Raw genomic sequence first — 17124 nt, 5'->3', positions numbered from 1 at the left:
GGGTCTGACTCAACAGCACATAACAACAACAGCCACATACGAGTAGGATTAGGACACACCCTACCACACACACATACATGAAATAGTCATTAAAAAATGTTTAAAGTAAGTATTTATTCTTACATTCCAAAAAACAAAACCAAACTCAATGCCGTCGAGTTGGATTCGACTCATAGTGACTCCCAGGGTTTCCGAGACAGTATCGCTAAGGAAGGAGATTGCCCAATCTTCCTTCTGAGGAGTGACTGGTGGGTTTGAACAGCCAGCCTTCTGGTTAGCAGTCAAACTGAATGATAACATTAAGGGCACCTTCTCAAACAGTAGTAGGTGGCTTGTAGATGGCTATTTCTGTGAAAGTAAACCCAAGGTGCTAAATTGACCCACCTCAGGTGGCCAAAGTTTGCTTCCTTTGCAGGGTCACTGAGGTGACACTTCAGGACAAACCGGGCACGGTGGGTGTGGTGGCCTCCCTTGGCTTTGGAGCATCCCGGACTTCCCCGCACGCACGGATCCACACCTCCCGCCCAGAGCTGGAAGCGTCTTTCAGCCAGGCGACCCCGGGCTGGGCAAAGCAGCGCCCCCTGCCGGCGCTTGTGCGCAGGTGCGCGCCCTGCCGGTCAGGAGCGGAGCTGAGCGCGTGCGCGCAGGTGAGCCTCCCTCGCTGCCCCGCCTCCGGCCTTGGCCACCTGTCGGCGAAACTTGGGGTTGGTTGTTGCCCTCGGGTCGGTCCCAGGCGGGGACACGGAACCTGGCTATGGAAGAGCGTTCGGGAGCTCGCGAACCCCGGGCCCGACCGAGAGAGCCGGATCGGCACTCCCGTCCGAACCGAGAGCACCACCCGGAGCGACAGCGGGACAGACCCAGGGACCGGCACCGGGAGAAAGACGGGGACGGGCGGCGGGACGCGGACCGGCGAGGGGACCGAGATCTCCGCCAGGAGAGACAAAGGGTCGGGGGCCATCGCCCAGACGAACAAAGAGTTTGGGAAAAGTCCCGCCAAAGCCGGACCCGGGACAGACCCCAGGGCTCCACCTGGGACGCAGCCCCACCCCCCTGGCCCTCGCCTTGGGAAACCCCAGAGCCGCCGCCCCAGAGGAAAGCAGGCTTCGGGCGCCGAGAACCCGACAGGTGAGGCGCGGCCGCGGGCTGGTGGTGGAGCGGGCCTTGCAACCTCTGCACTGAGGAAGCTTGGGTCAAAGGCCAGTCTGCCTGGGAGGAGGTCGCTTTCAAGGAAGACACTCCTCCCTTGTGCTCTCTTAGAGGCGACCTGGGAGGGAAGGAGGATCTTAGGGTGCCCCTATTTCTTGACTGGAACCCCATTAACAAAGAGCGACCACTCTTGTTAGCAGTGGCAGGGTCGGGGGATCCAGTAAATGGGAGGAGAAGCCTTCAGAACAGGAAAGGGAAGGAGTGGAAAGGAGATTAGGTAGATGGGGTTAACCTGCAGCGTCTCCCAGCCCTCCGCCCCCACGTGCTCACAGGACTGCCCCTTGGCACCAGAACCTTCACAGACTGTGAGAGTGCTATATATTCCTTGATGGCCAAGGCCAGTTCATCCCAACGAAGGGTTCATACATTAAGGTGCTACCCCTCCGAGAGGTATATGTAATTTAAAAAGACAGCCACACTTTTACTCACAGAACTAAATTTACCTAAAACTGCTGGCTGAAGGGCAGAGATCTCCAAGGTCAGGGAAGTCTTTCTGGGCTGCCTCATTCAAATCCAGTGATTGTTTGAGACCTCACCCTTCCCAACGAACACATCTTGCCATCCCTGCCTGTAGAATCCAGAGAATTCCCATAAGTCCTTGTGAGGTGAAAGCATCATGATGTTCTGGAAGACTGTGAGCTAAGAGTGGGTCTGGGGATGGATGGGAGGAAGAGAGGTGACTCAGTTTCCCCCCACCTCCTGGGGAGTCGGTTGCCTTTCCGTCTAACATTCCCTCCAATCCCACAAATAGGCTTGAATGCCCGTGTTATCAGGCACTGTGAACTGTGAACAGATGGGGTGATGTCCCTGCCTGCTCAGAGGGTACAGTCCAACAAGGAGGCACACAGGTACTGGGGCCATGACTGACATCTGCCTTTTGACACCCATTGTCTTTGAGGAACAGTCAGGCTCCACTCTGCTGTGGCCCTTGGAGGGTCACACCAGTCTCTCCCTGTTGTATGCACACAGGCGGAAAGCCGCTATCCTGAGTTTATGTTACATTATCTAAAACCAACTAGAACGACAAAGGGTGCATCCAGATAGAGTCACAGGCCTCTAGTTATTATTCTCCAACTACAGTCACTTTGCATTGCAGCTGTGTGACCTGGGAGAATCCAAAAAACCCAAACTCACTGCTGTCAAGTCGGTCCCGACTCACAGACATCCCTCCTTGGGTTTCCAAGGCAGTATCTCTATGGAAGTAGATTGCCCAGTCTTCCATCCCAGGAGTGGCTGGTAGGTTTGAACTGCCAGCCTTCTGGTTAGCAGTCAAATGCATCAGGCACTATGGGAGGATCCAGAGTTACATTTTTAGGTTTCCTTATAAACTGGAGACTCAGTCCCTAAGCTCCTCTTCTCTCCACTCCTTAAAAGCAAGGGAAGGAAATAGTTTTGCTCACAGTCAGTTGGTGTTTTGAACCAAAGGGCAATTGATTTGTCTTTCCTCCATTTAATGGATGGGCCGTTGGGGCAGAAGCTATAGAGACCTACCTTCCGGTGTAGGAGGACTGACAGGTAAATGAGCCAACTGCAGTACAGTGCAATGTGTCACTGCAGGGCTCCTTTTTAGGGCCAAGGAGTCAGGAAAGTTTCCCAGAGGCAATCACCTAAAAGCTGAGTTCCCGAGAAGCAGAAAGAAGGGGTGAGGCTGGGAGAGGAAGTGAAAGTGTTGCTGAGGAGAAGCTTCTGCACTCACCCAGAGGCTGGGAGCAGGTTCTTGCAGGGAGCGGTGACACAGTTCACAGTGGCAGATCTTTGAATGTGGACAGTGGAGCAAAGGCCTCTTGGGCCAGGTTTAAAGCTTTTACTTTATCCCTAATACATGAGAATTTAAGAACTTCAAACCTAAGAGAGACACAAAGGGATCTATGTTTTGGAAAGTTCCCTGGAGCCCAGCCAGTAGAAAGCAGTCCCCCTCTCCCACCTCCCCACTGAATCCTGGGTAAGATCCAGGGTATACGGATGAAGGAGGAAAAGAAGGAACAGAAAGGGCCAAGGGCTGGGAGGGGGAGAGGAGAGATCATGTGAAGATGTCATCTTATCACCATCAGTTGACAGTATCACCCATATGCCTGGAGAACTATTGCTGATTCAGCTCTTTCCAAAGTAACAAGAGAAAAGAATGCCCACTTGGGCATCAGAATCTTGTGAATGCAAATGAAATTTGAGGGGACCTGGTCTTACTGAACTGAGAACTCATGCTACCAAAGGTGGTGGCTCACAGTTATCTGGTTAGATAGCTTCTGTGGGCTGACTAAACAGTATCATGGGCTGTTCTTAGGTTTACTGGATTATGGGCTATATCACCTGGCTGGTTAGCTGCATTTGGCCAGGTGTTTAGATGTCTTACAGGCCCAATGAACCAGAGAATTCTCTGGTGTATGAAATACTGTGTCAGGCTTTGTTTCTGTTCTGCACATTCTTTAATATTTGGCTCAGCATGAGAAGCCAAGAGTTATCATTCTGAACAAGCTATTGGATTTGAGGCTCCCTAATGGCATGTGGGGCGCTCTCCTAGTGTACTGCCTAAGGCACTTGACTTAACCAGAAGGCTGGCAGTTCAAATACACCAGCCACTCCTCGGAAGGAAGATGGGGCAATCTACTTCTGTAGTGATACTGCCTCAGAAACCCAAGGAGGGGTTGCTATGAGTCGGGTCCAACCCGATGGCACATAACAACAACAACAACAATGGCATGTGGCATAGTGGTTAAGGGATTCAGCTGCTAACCAAAAGGTTGACAGCCGCCTTGTGGGAGAAAGATGGGGCAGTCTGCTTCCATAAAGATTTTATTGCCTTGGAAACCCTATGGGGCAGTTCTACTCTGACCAATAGTCTTTCTTAAGTGACTATTAATCACTCTTTGGCAAAGGGTATAGAGTTTCTGAGGCTATCATCTTTACAGCAGCAGACTGACGTGTAGGGTCACTATGAGTTGGAATTTACTTGACAGTAATGGTTTAGTGTTTTTGGTAATGACACGTGGGGACTCTGGGTGGTGTTGGACTACTAACGGAAAGGCTGGCAGCTCAGACCTGCTAGATGTGCTTTGGAAGGAAGGGCAGGCCATCTGCTTCCAAAAGGTCACAGTCTTTTTAAAAACAGTCAAAGCAGTTCTACTCTGCACACATGAGGTTACTGTGTGAGTCAGAACGGACTGATAGCAAGTAACCACAACAATGGCATGTGTTTTTTTGTTTCTAGTGAACTTGCTTCAGGGAGATACATGCCCTCGAACCCCAGGCCTGGACGAGAAGAAGTGAAATATTACCAGTCAGAGGCTGAGGGACTGCTGGAATGCCACAAATGCAGATACCTGTGCACTGGGAGAGGTGAGCCATTTGATAGGCGATTCGACCCTTACCTTCACCTGTGGTCCTGGAAGGGGTGATCTGAGCTGGTGACGCACAAGTTCAAGCAGACCTCCTTTTCTGGTTCTTAGTATTTTAGTTTCCATACTTGTATGAGGTTTTGGTTTTCTGAAAAAAAGAAATGAGAATGTCAGAAAAGTGCTACTAGATTTCTCATGCAGCTCCTCAAACGTGCCCAGGGCCCGATGAGGTAACTTGCAGGCTCCAGGTAGATCTGGGGTGGTCTGCAGGTGAACTGGCTGTCAGCTGCCAGCTTTCACAGGGTGGCTTTGGCGAGGTGGGGCTGGGCTGCAGGTCAAGCCAAGTGATGATTAAGGTCAGAGAGTCCCCTTGGGGACCTTATATCCAAACACTCAGTGTCTTTTAAACTTTTTTAACTGAGACTCAAGTAAGAAATCTATTTTACATGAAGATCTAAACACACACAAATAAAAATGTCATGAAACAATATTTAGCCTATGACCTAGCTCATGCTCTGATGTTTTCTACTCTTTTCTGTTTCACTGAAAACAAATAAAAACAAAACAAAAATCACACTTATGAGTATCCACAGTTTGAAAAACATTCATTAGATAATACAGTAAAATCTGTGGAAGCTGGAACCTGTGTCAGAGAAGGAAAATTAAACCATTTTCTAGTGACAGACAGCAGTAGACAAGTGGTCAGACTGCACCCTGCCAAAGGCAGAAAACTTGCGAGACTCAGAAGAAGGAGTCAGTCTCATCAAGTTCCGGCTCTCAGAGTTTCCACTGTATCATGGATCAGCTCAGAACGTGGCTTCCCATCCTAGCCCCTGACCTTGGCCTTGCCAGCAACAAGGAATATCTGGTTTGTCAGAGGCCCTTACAGCTCACATGGTTGGGTGAGACACTTTCCCAGCTTGACTAAGAAGGAAAGCCTCCCAGCCTCAGGGAGAGAAATCTCATACCTGAAGATGCATTTTAGGATGACTACACTGATATATGTAACTATACGATTACGAAGGACTTTCATTAAAGGGCTCTGGGCAATCCCTCTAGTTTACGTATGTTGGCACCACCTCATTGCCTTGCATTCTGTCAACAACTCCTGAGGCTCAAAGAAGTACATACAGGAAGTTACCCAGAGTCACACAGCTGGTAAGTGAAAGAGCTGGAACTGAAACAGAGTCTGACTCTAAGGCCTGAAATAGTTTAATGGCTTGACTTTTCTCTTTTACTTGATGTAAATAACAGAAATAAGTTAGCAGGTTTCTCCAAAGAGATTTTTTTTCCTTCTGTGATTGACTTGCCAAGAGGGGAGAGCAGGCTTTGAAGCTTCTAACCAAAACACAGTTTGATTTAGCTTTGATTACTTCTGGCTATTTGGCTTTAAGCCTGGAGTTTGGGTTTCCAGAGTCTAGATAGAGGATGGGGCAGCAGTGGAAGCTGAAAAGTGAGAGCTTATAAAGACCTCTGGACGCACAGAAACACACAATACTGCCTTGTTTTGAGAGAAGCAGTCATTAAACACCAGGAACTTGTCTCAAGCAGGAAATAGGTGCCTGGACAAGGTCACAAGATTCTGAGCTCATCTTAGAGCTGCTCTTTCGTGACTTCTTTTCTGTATCGGTGAAATCATCTCCTCCTCCAGCAAACTTGTTAAAGTGGGAGGCAGCTGTGGGCCTTTCTAGCTTCCTAGGGAGACCCTGAGGTTTAGGGCTGTCATCCACTCTAAAGAAGCTCAGTGGAACACTCAAAAGGGAGAGCCCCAAATTCAATTCAGGGGCATGACCACTCAGATGATAAAATCTTTAGGAGTTGAGGATAAATGTCAGATGAAAAGGAAGTACACATCACGATGTATGTAACAGGTCATGGAGTATGTGTGGCTTATGCTTATCTGGAGGACAGGTGAGGAGTTACCAGTTCCCTGGTGAGAAGGTACGTTTCTGGGCACCCTCACCATCTCCCTCAGTTTGCATTGGAGCAGCTTCTTTCCTGCTCTCTCTTACATGCTTAGTGTTCGTTCAGCTTCCAGCCTTAACTTTATTAAGTTTCACTTATTTTTCTCCCGAGAAAGGACATCTCCATAGTCAGTAGTGCCTGTCCCTCACTCATAGCTTTGAGATTAAGCTTTGCTGTGCTGTTATGTGCCATCAAGTCGGACCCGACTCATAGCAACCCCTCCTTGGGTTTCCGAGGCAGTTTCGCTATGGAAGTAGATTGCCCAACCTTCCTTCTGAGGACTGGCTGGTGGGTTTGAACCGCCAGCCTTCTGGTCAGCAGTCAAGTGCCTGAGGCACTACGCTACCAGAGCTCCCTGAGATTAGGCTTTGGGAGTATTTAAAGTCTGACTTTCAGAGGGACCGTTTCCAATAAGGAACTTTACTTTCAGAGGAGCTGAGACTACAGTCCAGCAGAGCAAAGAGAGGAACACAGATGGTTTCCCACTGCCAGGCGTCCCTGGGTGGTGCACGTGGTTAAGAGCTCAAATGCTAACCAAAAGGTTGGAGGGTCAAGTCCACCCAGGGGCGCCTTTGGAGAAACAAAACAAAACAAAACAAATTTGGTGATCTGCTTTCAAAAAGTCAGCCACTGAAATCCCTCTGGAGCATTCTTCTACACTGACACACGTGGGGTCACCATGAGTCAGAGTGGACTTGTGATACCTGGTTTACCACTGCCAAGAGCGTTTACGTGTAATCACAGAGAAGGCTCACGGTGGGAAGCTGTGGGTTGTTTTTCTCTCCCAAGCCTACATTCTCAATCCTCCTTTTAAAAATACTTATTTAGTACCCTAATTCAGTACTTCTCAGGGCTGAGCTTTCTTCAAGATCTCAAACCACGATTGACTTTGAGTGTTAACTCATTACGGGGTCTGAGTGATTCCACTAGTGTCAGAGCAAGGCCTGACCTGAAATGAACTATTGGTTCTTAGGAGAGAGACAAAAGCTGACTCAGAGCCAGATTCCCTCATGGGGCAAGGGGGGACCATCCGTGTTCAAGACCTAGAGAGCCTCTGGGCCTCTATTTTAAAAAACAACAAAACCAAAAAACCCTGGTATTTTAATTGGGTGGGGGGAAGGTACATTTTCCCAAGGCTGTGATTCTTTTTCATTTCTACTAATGGATGCTCTGGTAGCATTGTGCCTAAGGCATTTGACTGCTAACCAGAAGGCTGGTGGTTCAAACCCACCAGCCACTCCGCAGAAGGAAGGTTGGGCAATCTACTTCAGTAGTGATACCTATCGCTTAGTGATACCACCTTGGAAACCCAAGGTGGCTATGAGTCAGGCCAACACATAACAACAACAAAGGAATAAAACAGGAATTAGATGTGGGCCCCACAGTGATATGAACCTCCCCTCCCCCCCCGTACAGCAAATATCTACAGGAGAGTGAGTATCCTTTACACTGCAATTATTTAAATTAATTGTGGTATAATATACATCTTCTAAGGAGTCTTGGTTAAACACACGACCGCTAACTGGAAGGTCAGTGGCGCAAACCCACCCTGCTGCTCGGTGGAGAAAGACCCAGCAAGCTGCTCCCATACAGGTCACAGCCTAGAAACCCTGTAGGGTAGTTCTGCTGTGTCACATGGGGTCGCTATGAGTAAAAATTAACTCGACGGCACCTAACAGCAATATACATCTTTTAAAGTTATGAAGTAGATATATGTTTACTATATTGAAAAAGGTCCACAATGTACTGTGAAGGGAAAAAAGGAGGTTGTACCACAGTAGATACAGTAGGACCCCACTCTTCCCTAAAAGCAAACAAGTCACAGAAATTGTGAACGTAGTAGGGGAAAGTCCGGGAGTGGGGAGATAGATAATGTTCCCAGTGGTTATTTTTCATAGCTTGGTTTATGGGCAATTTTTACACTATATGTTTCTGTTATAAGGAGCTCTGGTGATGGAGTGGTTAACACATGCAAACCAAAAGGTTGACGGTTTGAATCTGTCAGCCACAATACTTACTTGGATATGAGGAAAAATAAAAAATAAGATGGAAAAAAGGTGAGGCAAACTGCTTTTGTAAAGATAGACAGCCTTGAAACCCTATGGAGCAGTTCTACTCTGTCCTGGAGGGTCACTAGGAGTGGGAATCAACTCAACGGCAATAGAGTTTTTTTTTTTTTTTTGTATGTTTCTATCTACTTTTTTCCCCCCTTCCTTACAATAAATACATGTTGCTTTTATAATCAAAGCTACTTGCATTTTGGGGGCAAGTTGTAGCAGGTAAAGATAATACTTGAGAGTGAAGCATTTCCATTAGAGATCATGTAACCCAGCTTTGTAAGTAGACCATCTGGAACCAGGCACAAAATTGGGTTCTCTAGATACCAAAGAGATGCTGACAGACTGGCCTCACCAGAGTGAGAGTCACCTAACCTACCAGAATCAATCCAAAAACCAAAAACCAAACTCACTGCCGTCAAGTCGTATCCAACTCATAGCAACCCCTCCTTGGGTTTCTGAGGTGGTATCACTACAGAAGTAGATTGCCCAACCTTCCTTCCAAGGAGTGGCTGGTGATTTGAACCGCCAGCCTTCTGGTTGGCAGTCAAATGCCTTAGGCACTATGCTACCAGAGCTCCCAGAACTAATCCAGCATGTACAATTTTCCAGTTGAAAAGCACCCAGCTTTATGTTATGCTGAGCAAAAGAAGCCAGACTTAAAGGAGTATGTATGATTGCATTTATATGAAGGTACAGAGAAGGCAAAACTAATGTATAATGACAGTACATTAATGGTTGCCTGAGGTGGAAGGTAGGGGGTGGATTGCAAAGATGTACTAGGGAACTTTTAGAGTTAATAAATAGGTTCTCTATCTTGGTAATAGGAGCTCTGGTAGCATAGTGGCTAAAGCACTTGACTGCTAACCAGAAGGCTGGCGGTAGAAACCCACCAGCCACTCCTCGGAAGGAAGGTTGGGCAATCTACTTCCGTAGTGATACTGCCTCGGAAACCCAAGGAGGGGTCGCTATGAGTCGGGGCCGACTCGACGGCACATAACAACAACAACATCGTCTTGGTAATTACACAGTATACCCATTTGTCAAAACACATCTGTCTATTTAATGTGGGTGCATTTTGTGTGTTTAAGTTATGTCTCAATAAAGCTAATTTTAAGAAAAGCACCCAGCTTTGTGGAAGACCTAGGACCATTTCCTGGTCCAACAGAAAGAAGCTGAGCACCCTGAAAGAATCCAGCTCTGGGAAAATATTACAGCCTGAGAGATATGCCCTTTTGGGAACTAAAAACACAAAGTTATTTATTGAACTAATATCTAACAACAATAAAATATGTTTTGTTTTTTTAATTGCCATTTTAACATTCTTCACATGGACCATTTAGTGGCTTTAACTGTGGTCATCACGTTCTGCAACCATCACCATTATGTGTTTCCAAACTTTTCCATCACCCTTAACAGAAGCTCAGTGTTCTCGCTCCCTTGTTCCCACCCCTGGTCACCACTAATAACCTTCAGTCTGTATACACTCACCTGCTCTAGATATCAGTCTTTATCATTTTGTGACGTATTTCACTCAGCATGATGTTCTCAAGGTTCACCCATATTGTAGCGTGTATCAGGACTTCATTTCTCTCTATGGCTGAGCAGTGAGCAGTGATACTGCCTTGGAAACCCAAGGAGGGGTCGCTATGAGTCAGGTCCAACTCGACGGCACATAACAACAGCAGCAAATATTCTATTGTATGGATATAATACATTTTGTTTATCAATTTATGTATTGATTGACATTTAGGTTGTTCCTTTCTTTCAGTTGTTGTGAATATTTGTTGTGTTGCTGCAGTGAATATTGGTGTACATGTATCTGTTTGTGTTCCTGCTTTCAATATTTCTTTAGTAAGTGTTATGGTTTAATTACCTTAATTTTTCATATTTGAAATACATGCGAACCACAGTTACCCTTTTGATGTATAATGTCCATGCTTTATTCTAATGTCATTATATTCTTTAAGCACTGTATTAATTTTTTTCACCTCTTTCAAATTGAAGATAGCCACAAACATATACAAAAAGGAGACAACTTTTCTGTTTGGTGGGGGTTGGAGGGCAGGAGCATGTTCTTGCCTCTGTGTTCATGTAGAAAGCCTTTCTTACTGCTCACTGACTTGGTTTCTTCCAACTTCCTATTACCTCTCCTGGGTCAGGCTGCTTTGTTCTTTTGAGAACTACCCTTTTCAGTCGAGTATCTCTAGCACTAGCTGAAGACTGTAGTTTCCAGCTACCACCAAATGACAGTTAGGCACCCAGGCTTTCCAAGGGGACAGAGTAAAGAGATGTTGGTCTGAGATGATGTGGGGAAGATGAGCCTCACGTTGGAAGAGTTTCTGAGTGTTAAATCAAAACACCAGACCAGTGGCTGTTGACTCCAACTCATGGTGACCCCGTCTGTGTCAGAGTAGAATTGTGCTCTGTGGAATTTCTGATTTTTCAGAAGTACATCACCAGGCCTTTCCTCCAAGGTGCCTCCGAGTGGATTTGAACCTCTAAGCTTTTGGTTAGTAGCCAATTTTAACCTCATGGACTAAACAGCATCTCCCAAAATGGTAACTCACCCTTTTGTTGCAGCCTGCTGCCAAATGCTGGAGGTTCTCCTGAACTTGCTGATCCTGGCCTGCAGTTCTGTATCTTACAGTTCCACCGGGGGCTACACGGGCATCACCAGCCTGGGGGGCATTTACTACTACCAGTTCGGAGGGGCTTACAGTGGTTTTGATGGTGCCGACGGGGAGAAAGCCCAGCGGCTGGATGTCCAGTTCTACCAGCTGAAGCTGCCCGCAGTCACTGCGGCCATGGCCTACAGCGGTGCCCTCATGGCCTTCGGCTGCCTCCTTATCTCCATGGGCGTCCTGCGGGTCCCGTGGCATTGCCCGCTGTGCCTGGTGATTGAAGGCTTGGTGGATGTGCTTATTGCTGTGGCGTACATCCCAGCCATCTATTTCTATTTCCACCACCTCTCTGCTGCCTATGACTCTCCTGTGTGTAAACAGAGGGAAGCACTGTACCAAAGCAAGGGCTACAGTGGCTTCAGCTGCAGTTTCCATGGGGGAGATATAGGAGCTGGCATCTTTGCTGCCCTGGGCATTGTGGTCTTTGCTCTCGGGGCCATCCTGGCCATCAGGGGTTACCGAAAAGTCAGGAAACTGAAAGAAAAGCCAGCAGAAATGTTTGCGTTTTAAGCTTTTAAAATGCTCTGCCAGTGTAAGTGACGGAAGGGACTCTGAGCTACTCTCTTGCACAAGAGTGCTGAGTGGTGGAACGTGCCAATACTTGAGAAGTAACAAGGCCACTTTGGCACGGTGGGTCGCCTTCTCCGGTTTCTGGAGTGTTCAGTGAGTGAATGATCACAGTTACAGAACCTAGAGCCCAAGACCCACAGGGCACAGGCATGTGCTGCAGCAAAGGCAATTCCGGATTAAACAAAGGAAAGAACCAAGTGAATGTGAAGAACCTTATTTCAAAGTTTATGACAAGCCACACAGATAGAAGACAACATATTGGCCTAAACTTTTCTAAATATTGTTGCCTTCAGCAGATTAGCCCATGATTTTTTTCCAGACTGAACTCTCCATTTCTTCTGCTGCCTTAATGTTCTGGCTGGACGGGGTGAGGGTTTCTGGGCAGAATGCGCCTGTGAAATTTAAACTGGAGGAAGGTGTGGGCCAAGGAAAGAGGAACCAGATTAATTCACTGAGTTGCAAAGAAGCTATTCTACAAGTCCCTTACAATTGCCTTGAAAGCTCAGCAAGTGCTTTGTACCCCTTGTAAATGTGCTGTTGTCTGGAGAATCAAACCCAGCATCTGGAATTCAGGATCCATCCAGAATAAAAGAATAGCAAGCTGTTAACGTTTGGGCAGGCAATATCATGGGTTCTCACTGCACACGCAACGATGACAAACAGAACATTAAACATTATTTTTGGTAAAAATAAATATATCCTTTGCTTTATGTGCATCTAGTAAAAGTCCAGAGAAATTTTAATTTGGAGGTGATGGTTCTCGTTATAATAAGTTTATATTATTATTTTTTTAAATACAGACAACTTATCACATTTAAAGGGTGAGTTCTATTTAGAAAAAGAAATACATATATGTGCTTGTATATGATTAGAAAATTTCTCAAAGAATCAAAGGTGGTTGTTAGGTGCCACTGAATCGATTCTGACTTGTAACGACCCTTTGGAACAGAGAACTGCCCCACAGGTTTTGTAGGCTGTGATCTTCACAGAGCAGATCTCCTGGTCTTTCTCCCACAGAGCTGCTGGTGGGTCTGAACCACCAACCTATTACTTAGCAGCTGAGTGCTTAACCACTGTGCCACTAGGGTTCTTTGGAGAAAATACATAAGTATTACTAGTAGTTGCCTCTGAAGAAGAACTCTGGTGGCATAGTGCCTAAGGCACTTGACTGCTAACCAGAAGGCTGGTGGTTCAAACCCTCCAGCCACTCCTCGGAAGGAAGGTTGGGCAATCTACTTGCACAGTGATACCGCCTTGGAAACTCAAGGAGGTGTCGCTAGGAGTCGGGATCAACTTGATGGTGATGAGTTTGGTTTTTGCCTCTGAAGAGCTTTTTCATTTTATGTATGGCTTGACTGTGCATGTATTACTTTTATTTTAGAAAATAAAAACTTCGATTGATCTCCTCAGTTTTTTCAGGACCACAGTTACAATGCAAAGGCAGAAGCAGATGTAGAATTAGGTGGAGTATTACATGAGCAGCCACAAATGCAGCCTCACCAGAAATAAGCTGTTGAAGTCACAAGTCCCTTTTGTTTCAGTCCCCACTTGACCCTGCAGAACCCTCTGCCGTCTTTGTGAAGCCTTGTATCCTTCTCAGAAGTGCTCTTTGGTAGCCAGTCGTCATCGAGTTGAATCTGACAGATGGTGACCTCAGGTGTCAGAACAGAACTGTGTCACACGGACTTCAATGGCTGATTGTTCAGAAGTAGATCAGCAGGCCTTTCTTCCAGGGCCAGCTCCCATGGTAGCTCTTTTGCTTTTTTGCTCATGCATGTACTAACAACGTGCTTGGGAATACTTGGGCCTGTTTGCTGTTGATAGCCAGGCCAGGCCAGGCCCTTGGCAGGTAGCTTCGACAATATTCAGTGGTCATATCACCAACATACCCAGTATCACCTGACCTGGCAGAAGAGCAATATGCTCCCAGATGCTGGAGTCAGTGGAATTGCTTCTTGTTTCCCTTCAGGGATGAGATTAATTTGTGTGCTACACCCTACAGGAAACAGAATGGTGTTGGGGTCAGTCCTCTCACTCTGCTGGAGGAAGAGAATGGCCAGTAGCACACACTGCCAGGTGGAGAGTGGGCAGTTTGGGTCTGATGTTATTTTCCATTACAGGAATGTAGTTTCTCAAGTCCCAGAGCCCTTGACTATTACGTCCCATGGACCTCTGAGGAATTTGTGTGGGCCCAGTACAAGACAGGATCAGCAAGCCCAGCAGCTGTTGACAAAGAACTCAGAGATGCTGGTCTTTGACTGCCCGGTTTATAAACATGGCGGGGCTCAGTATGACCCTCTAGTGTATTACAGGGTTTTCCTGCTTTATGGGAAACCACACTTTTCTTCATAAATTGGTCCCATTTCTTCTAAAATCTCTCACCAGTCCCTTCCATTTTATAAATGCTACTGAGTATAACCATCTATTTGTATAACATTTTATGATTTTTAAAAACATTTTCACATACTGGCTCTTATTTGAGACTCATCACAGCCTTGTGGGATGGACAGACAGGCATTATCTTCACTTATCAGACAGAGTCTAAGGCTTAGAAAGATTGAATGACTTGGCAAGGTCACATAGCAGTAAAGAACAAGGACTTGACCTTGTTCAATGTCAGGCTTTTCTCCTGGTTCTCATTTCTGAACCCCAAGAGATTGAAGATCTTCATTCAGAAGTACACCTAAGAGTCTGGGGCTTTGGTCAGTAACAAATGAAGGATGACCTTGGGCAAGGGCACATTAAGTGTGTTCACCTGTTGGCTCCTGCTGCCTCATGGCAAATTCTTTAAACTTCTAAGAAACTCTAAAGTGAGCATCAGCAGTTCCCATCAGGATTCTGGTTGAATAAAGGGGTTCGTCCACACAATGGAGTTGGAGGCTGCATAACAAAGAATGTGGATGCTTTTTATTTTGAAATATAGATTCATAGGAAATTGTAGAAACAGTACAAAGAGGTTGTATGTGTTACCCAGTTTTCAAACCTAAATAGAACAATATCAAAACCAGGAAATTGACGTGGACACAATCTAGCTGATTCACAATTGACATGTTTGACATGCCCTGTGTTGTGCTTGTACATGTTCGGTTTTATCATGTTCAGTTTTATCATGTGAAGATTTGCCTAGCATAGTGCCTAAGGCACTTGACTGCTAACCAGAAGGCTGGTGGCTCAAACCCCCCAGCCACTCCTTGGAAGGAAGGTTGGGCAATCTACTTCCATAGTGATACTGCCTTGGAAACCCAAGGAGGGGTCGCTAGGAGTCGGGTCCTACTCGACCGCACATAACAACGACTGCCACAATCTATACAGCTGTTCTCTGACCACAAGGCTCCCTTGTGCTCGCCCTTCACAGTCACACTCATCCCCTTCTGCCCTCCTACTGCACCCCTAGCAAGCACCAATCGTTCTCCAGCTCCATAATGTTGTCATTTCAAATTTGTTACACAAATAGAAGCATGTAATATGTACCCTTTTGAGACTAGCTTTGTTCACTCATCATAATTCCCTTGAGTTTTATTAGTATTTCATTCCTTTTTACTGCTGTAGTATTCCATGGTTTGGATGTGCCATTGTTTAATCATTCACCCACTGAAGGACATGTGGGTTGTTTCCAATATTTGACTATTATAAATAAAGCTGCTATGACCATTCATGTACATGGTTTTGTGTGGATGTAAGTTTTGATTTCTTTAGGGTAAATGCCTAAGTACATGGTTACTGGGCTGCATGGTAAGTGTACCTTTAGCTTTTGAAGAAAACTGCCAAACTTTCCAGAGTGGCATTTTGATTTTTCAAGCGTGAGTATTTTTGAAAAAGACGGGGAAAGACCAACTAAGGATGTTAAAATTGAATTGGATCATGACCTCAAAATGAAGTCACCAGGAGGTGTTTCTCTAGTTCTACTCAGAGTCTTCCTGGGTGAGTGCTGTCAGTGTTAAGTCCAGAATCTCTCTCCTCCTAGGTGTGGTACAGATACTGGAGGTGATGCTGAATGCGATGGTTCTCGTGTGTATTGTTGCCTCTTACTTTGTCCTTGCCGGATTCAGTGCCAGCATCACCAGAGGCGGCAGCTTTGGGAACATCTATCACTCACCGTTCGAGGGCACCGAGCTGGAGCAGGTTCGGCAGCTGGACCAGCAGTACACGGTCCTCCGGGCACCCCTCATATATGGGGGCGTGGCTGTTTCTCTGGGGCTGGGTGTCCTTACTTTGGGAGTTCTACTCCAAGGAGCCAAGAGCCTAACCACACTGCCTGGGAAGTGGCTCCTTATAGAGGCTGCCTTCAGCCTCCTCGCGGCACTGGGCTACTGCACGGGCACTGGCGTTTACCTCCATGGAGCTCTGCAGATCAACGCCACTGACACCTGCAAAACCAGAGAGAGGCTCTATGCCCGCAGGGGTCTCACCTGGATGAACTGCCAGCTGGCAGGCACAGATGGAGCAGCAGCCACTTTTGCTTGTCTTCTTGTGATTACATATGGTGCCAGCGTGGTGTTGGCCCTACGGAGCTACCGAGAACAGAAGCACTACAAAGACAGCCGAGAACAGCCCAGAAATTACAGTGACCCACCAGAGTACCTGTGGTCTGGGACACTTTGAAGAGATCTTCTGGAACCTTAATGTCAATGCTTCATTGTTGCTCTCAAAAACCCTGTTCCTTTGAAACTGCATATTAGACACTTTTTTAAACATTACTTTTGCATACTTGATTTCATAAATGCTCCTTTTGGAACCAATGCAAAGCTAACTGGTTCTCTTATTTTTCTGCTGTGAAAGGAGATCAATAAATCCTTGTTGGCTAACTGATGAAAGTTTGGAAAATATCTCCAACAATGGGCAATATCAGAAGTGTGGATACACCCTTACAGTACTGCTCTCTTACCGAATAGTAATGTGACAATGGGAACACCTAGCCAGAGAAATTCTGAACGACCAGAGGGTACCAGGTCCAGTGTTACACAAGCATCTTACCTGTCATAATTATTTAAAGTCATCAAAAGAAACACCATTACCCACCCACCCCACCCCAATTATTTCGTCCCAGGGGAAGGATTTTAAAGCAATTGTATGATCTGAGTTCTAAACAAGTAATTGTATTCTGACTCACCTAGGGAAAACTATTCTGCCCATAAATAACATCAGTGTACTGGGCTGCTTGGGTCCCAAGGAGCTATTCCTTCTGTTTGAGGCGGTAGGTAACATTTCTGATTCACTGAGATGGTTTTTAGCATGCACGTTCATGCCCAGGATTCCTCTGTTGGGGCTGAGAAAAAAATGTTTGTTTTTGTTTCTGCCAGCCATTCA

The 17124-nt window shown here is 46.3% G+C and overlaps 1 protein-coding gene across 1 annotated transcript; it reads left to right on the top strand.

Annotated features, from left to right (window-relative positions):
- The first annotated feature begins 754 nt into the window (after positions 1 to 754).
- MARVELD3 (MARVEL domain containing 3) lies at positions 755 to 11757 on the top strand. The gene is made up of 3 exons (XM_042780874.1): positions 755 to 1128; positions 4415 to 4542; positions 11147 to 11757. The coding sequence occupies exons 1-3, from the start codon at positions 755 to 757 to the stop codon at positions 11755 to 11757; spliced, it is 1113 nt and encodes a 370-aa protein (XP_042636808.1).
- The last annotated feature ends 5367 nt before the right edge of the window (positions 11758 to 17124 follow it).

The sequence above is a fragment of the Orycteropus afer genome, unplaced genomic scaffold (assembly GCF_000298275.1).
Source record: "Orycteropus afer afer isolate SDZICR_OR568_19922 unplaced genomic scaffold, OryAfe1.0 scaffold00067, whole genome shotgun sequence".
Lineage (NCBI taxonomy): Eukaryota > Metazoa > Chordata > Mammalia > Tubulidentata > Orycteropodidae > Orycteropus > Orycteropus afer.
This window is presented reverse-complemented; position numbering and strand designations above follow the sequence as displayed.

Coding starts and splice junctions, on each gene's coding strand:
- MARVELD3 (XM_042780874.1), top strand. CDS start 755: ATGGAAGAGCGTTCGGGAGCTCGCGAACCCCGGGCCCGACCGAGAGAG. Junction 1,129..4,414: donor GGGCGCCGAGAACCCGACAG/GTGAGGCGCGGC, acceptor TTTTGTTTCTAG/TGAACTTGCTTCAGGGAGAT. Junction 4,543..11,146: donor ATACCTGTGCACTGGGAGAG/GTGAGCCATTTG, acceptor CTTTTGTTGCAG/CCTGCTGCCAAATGCTGGAG.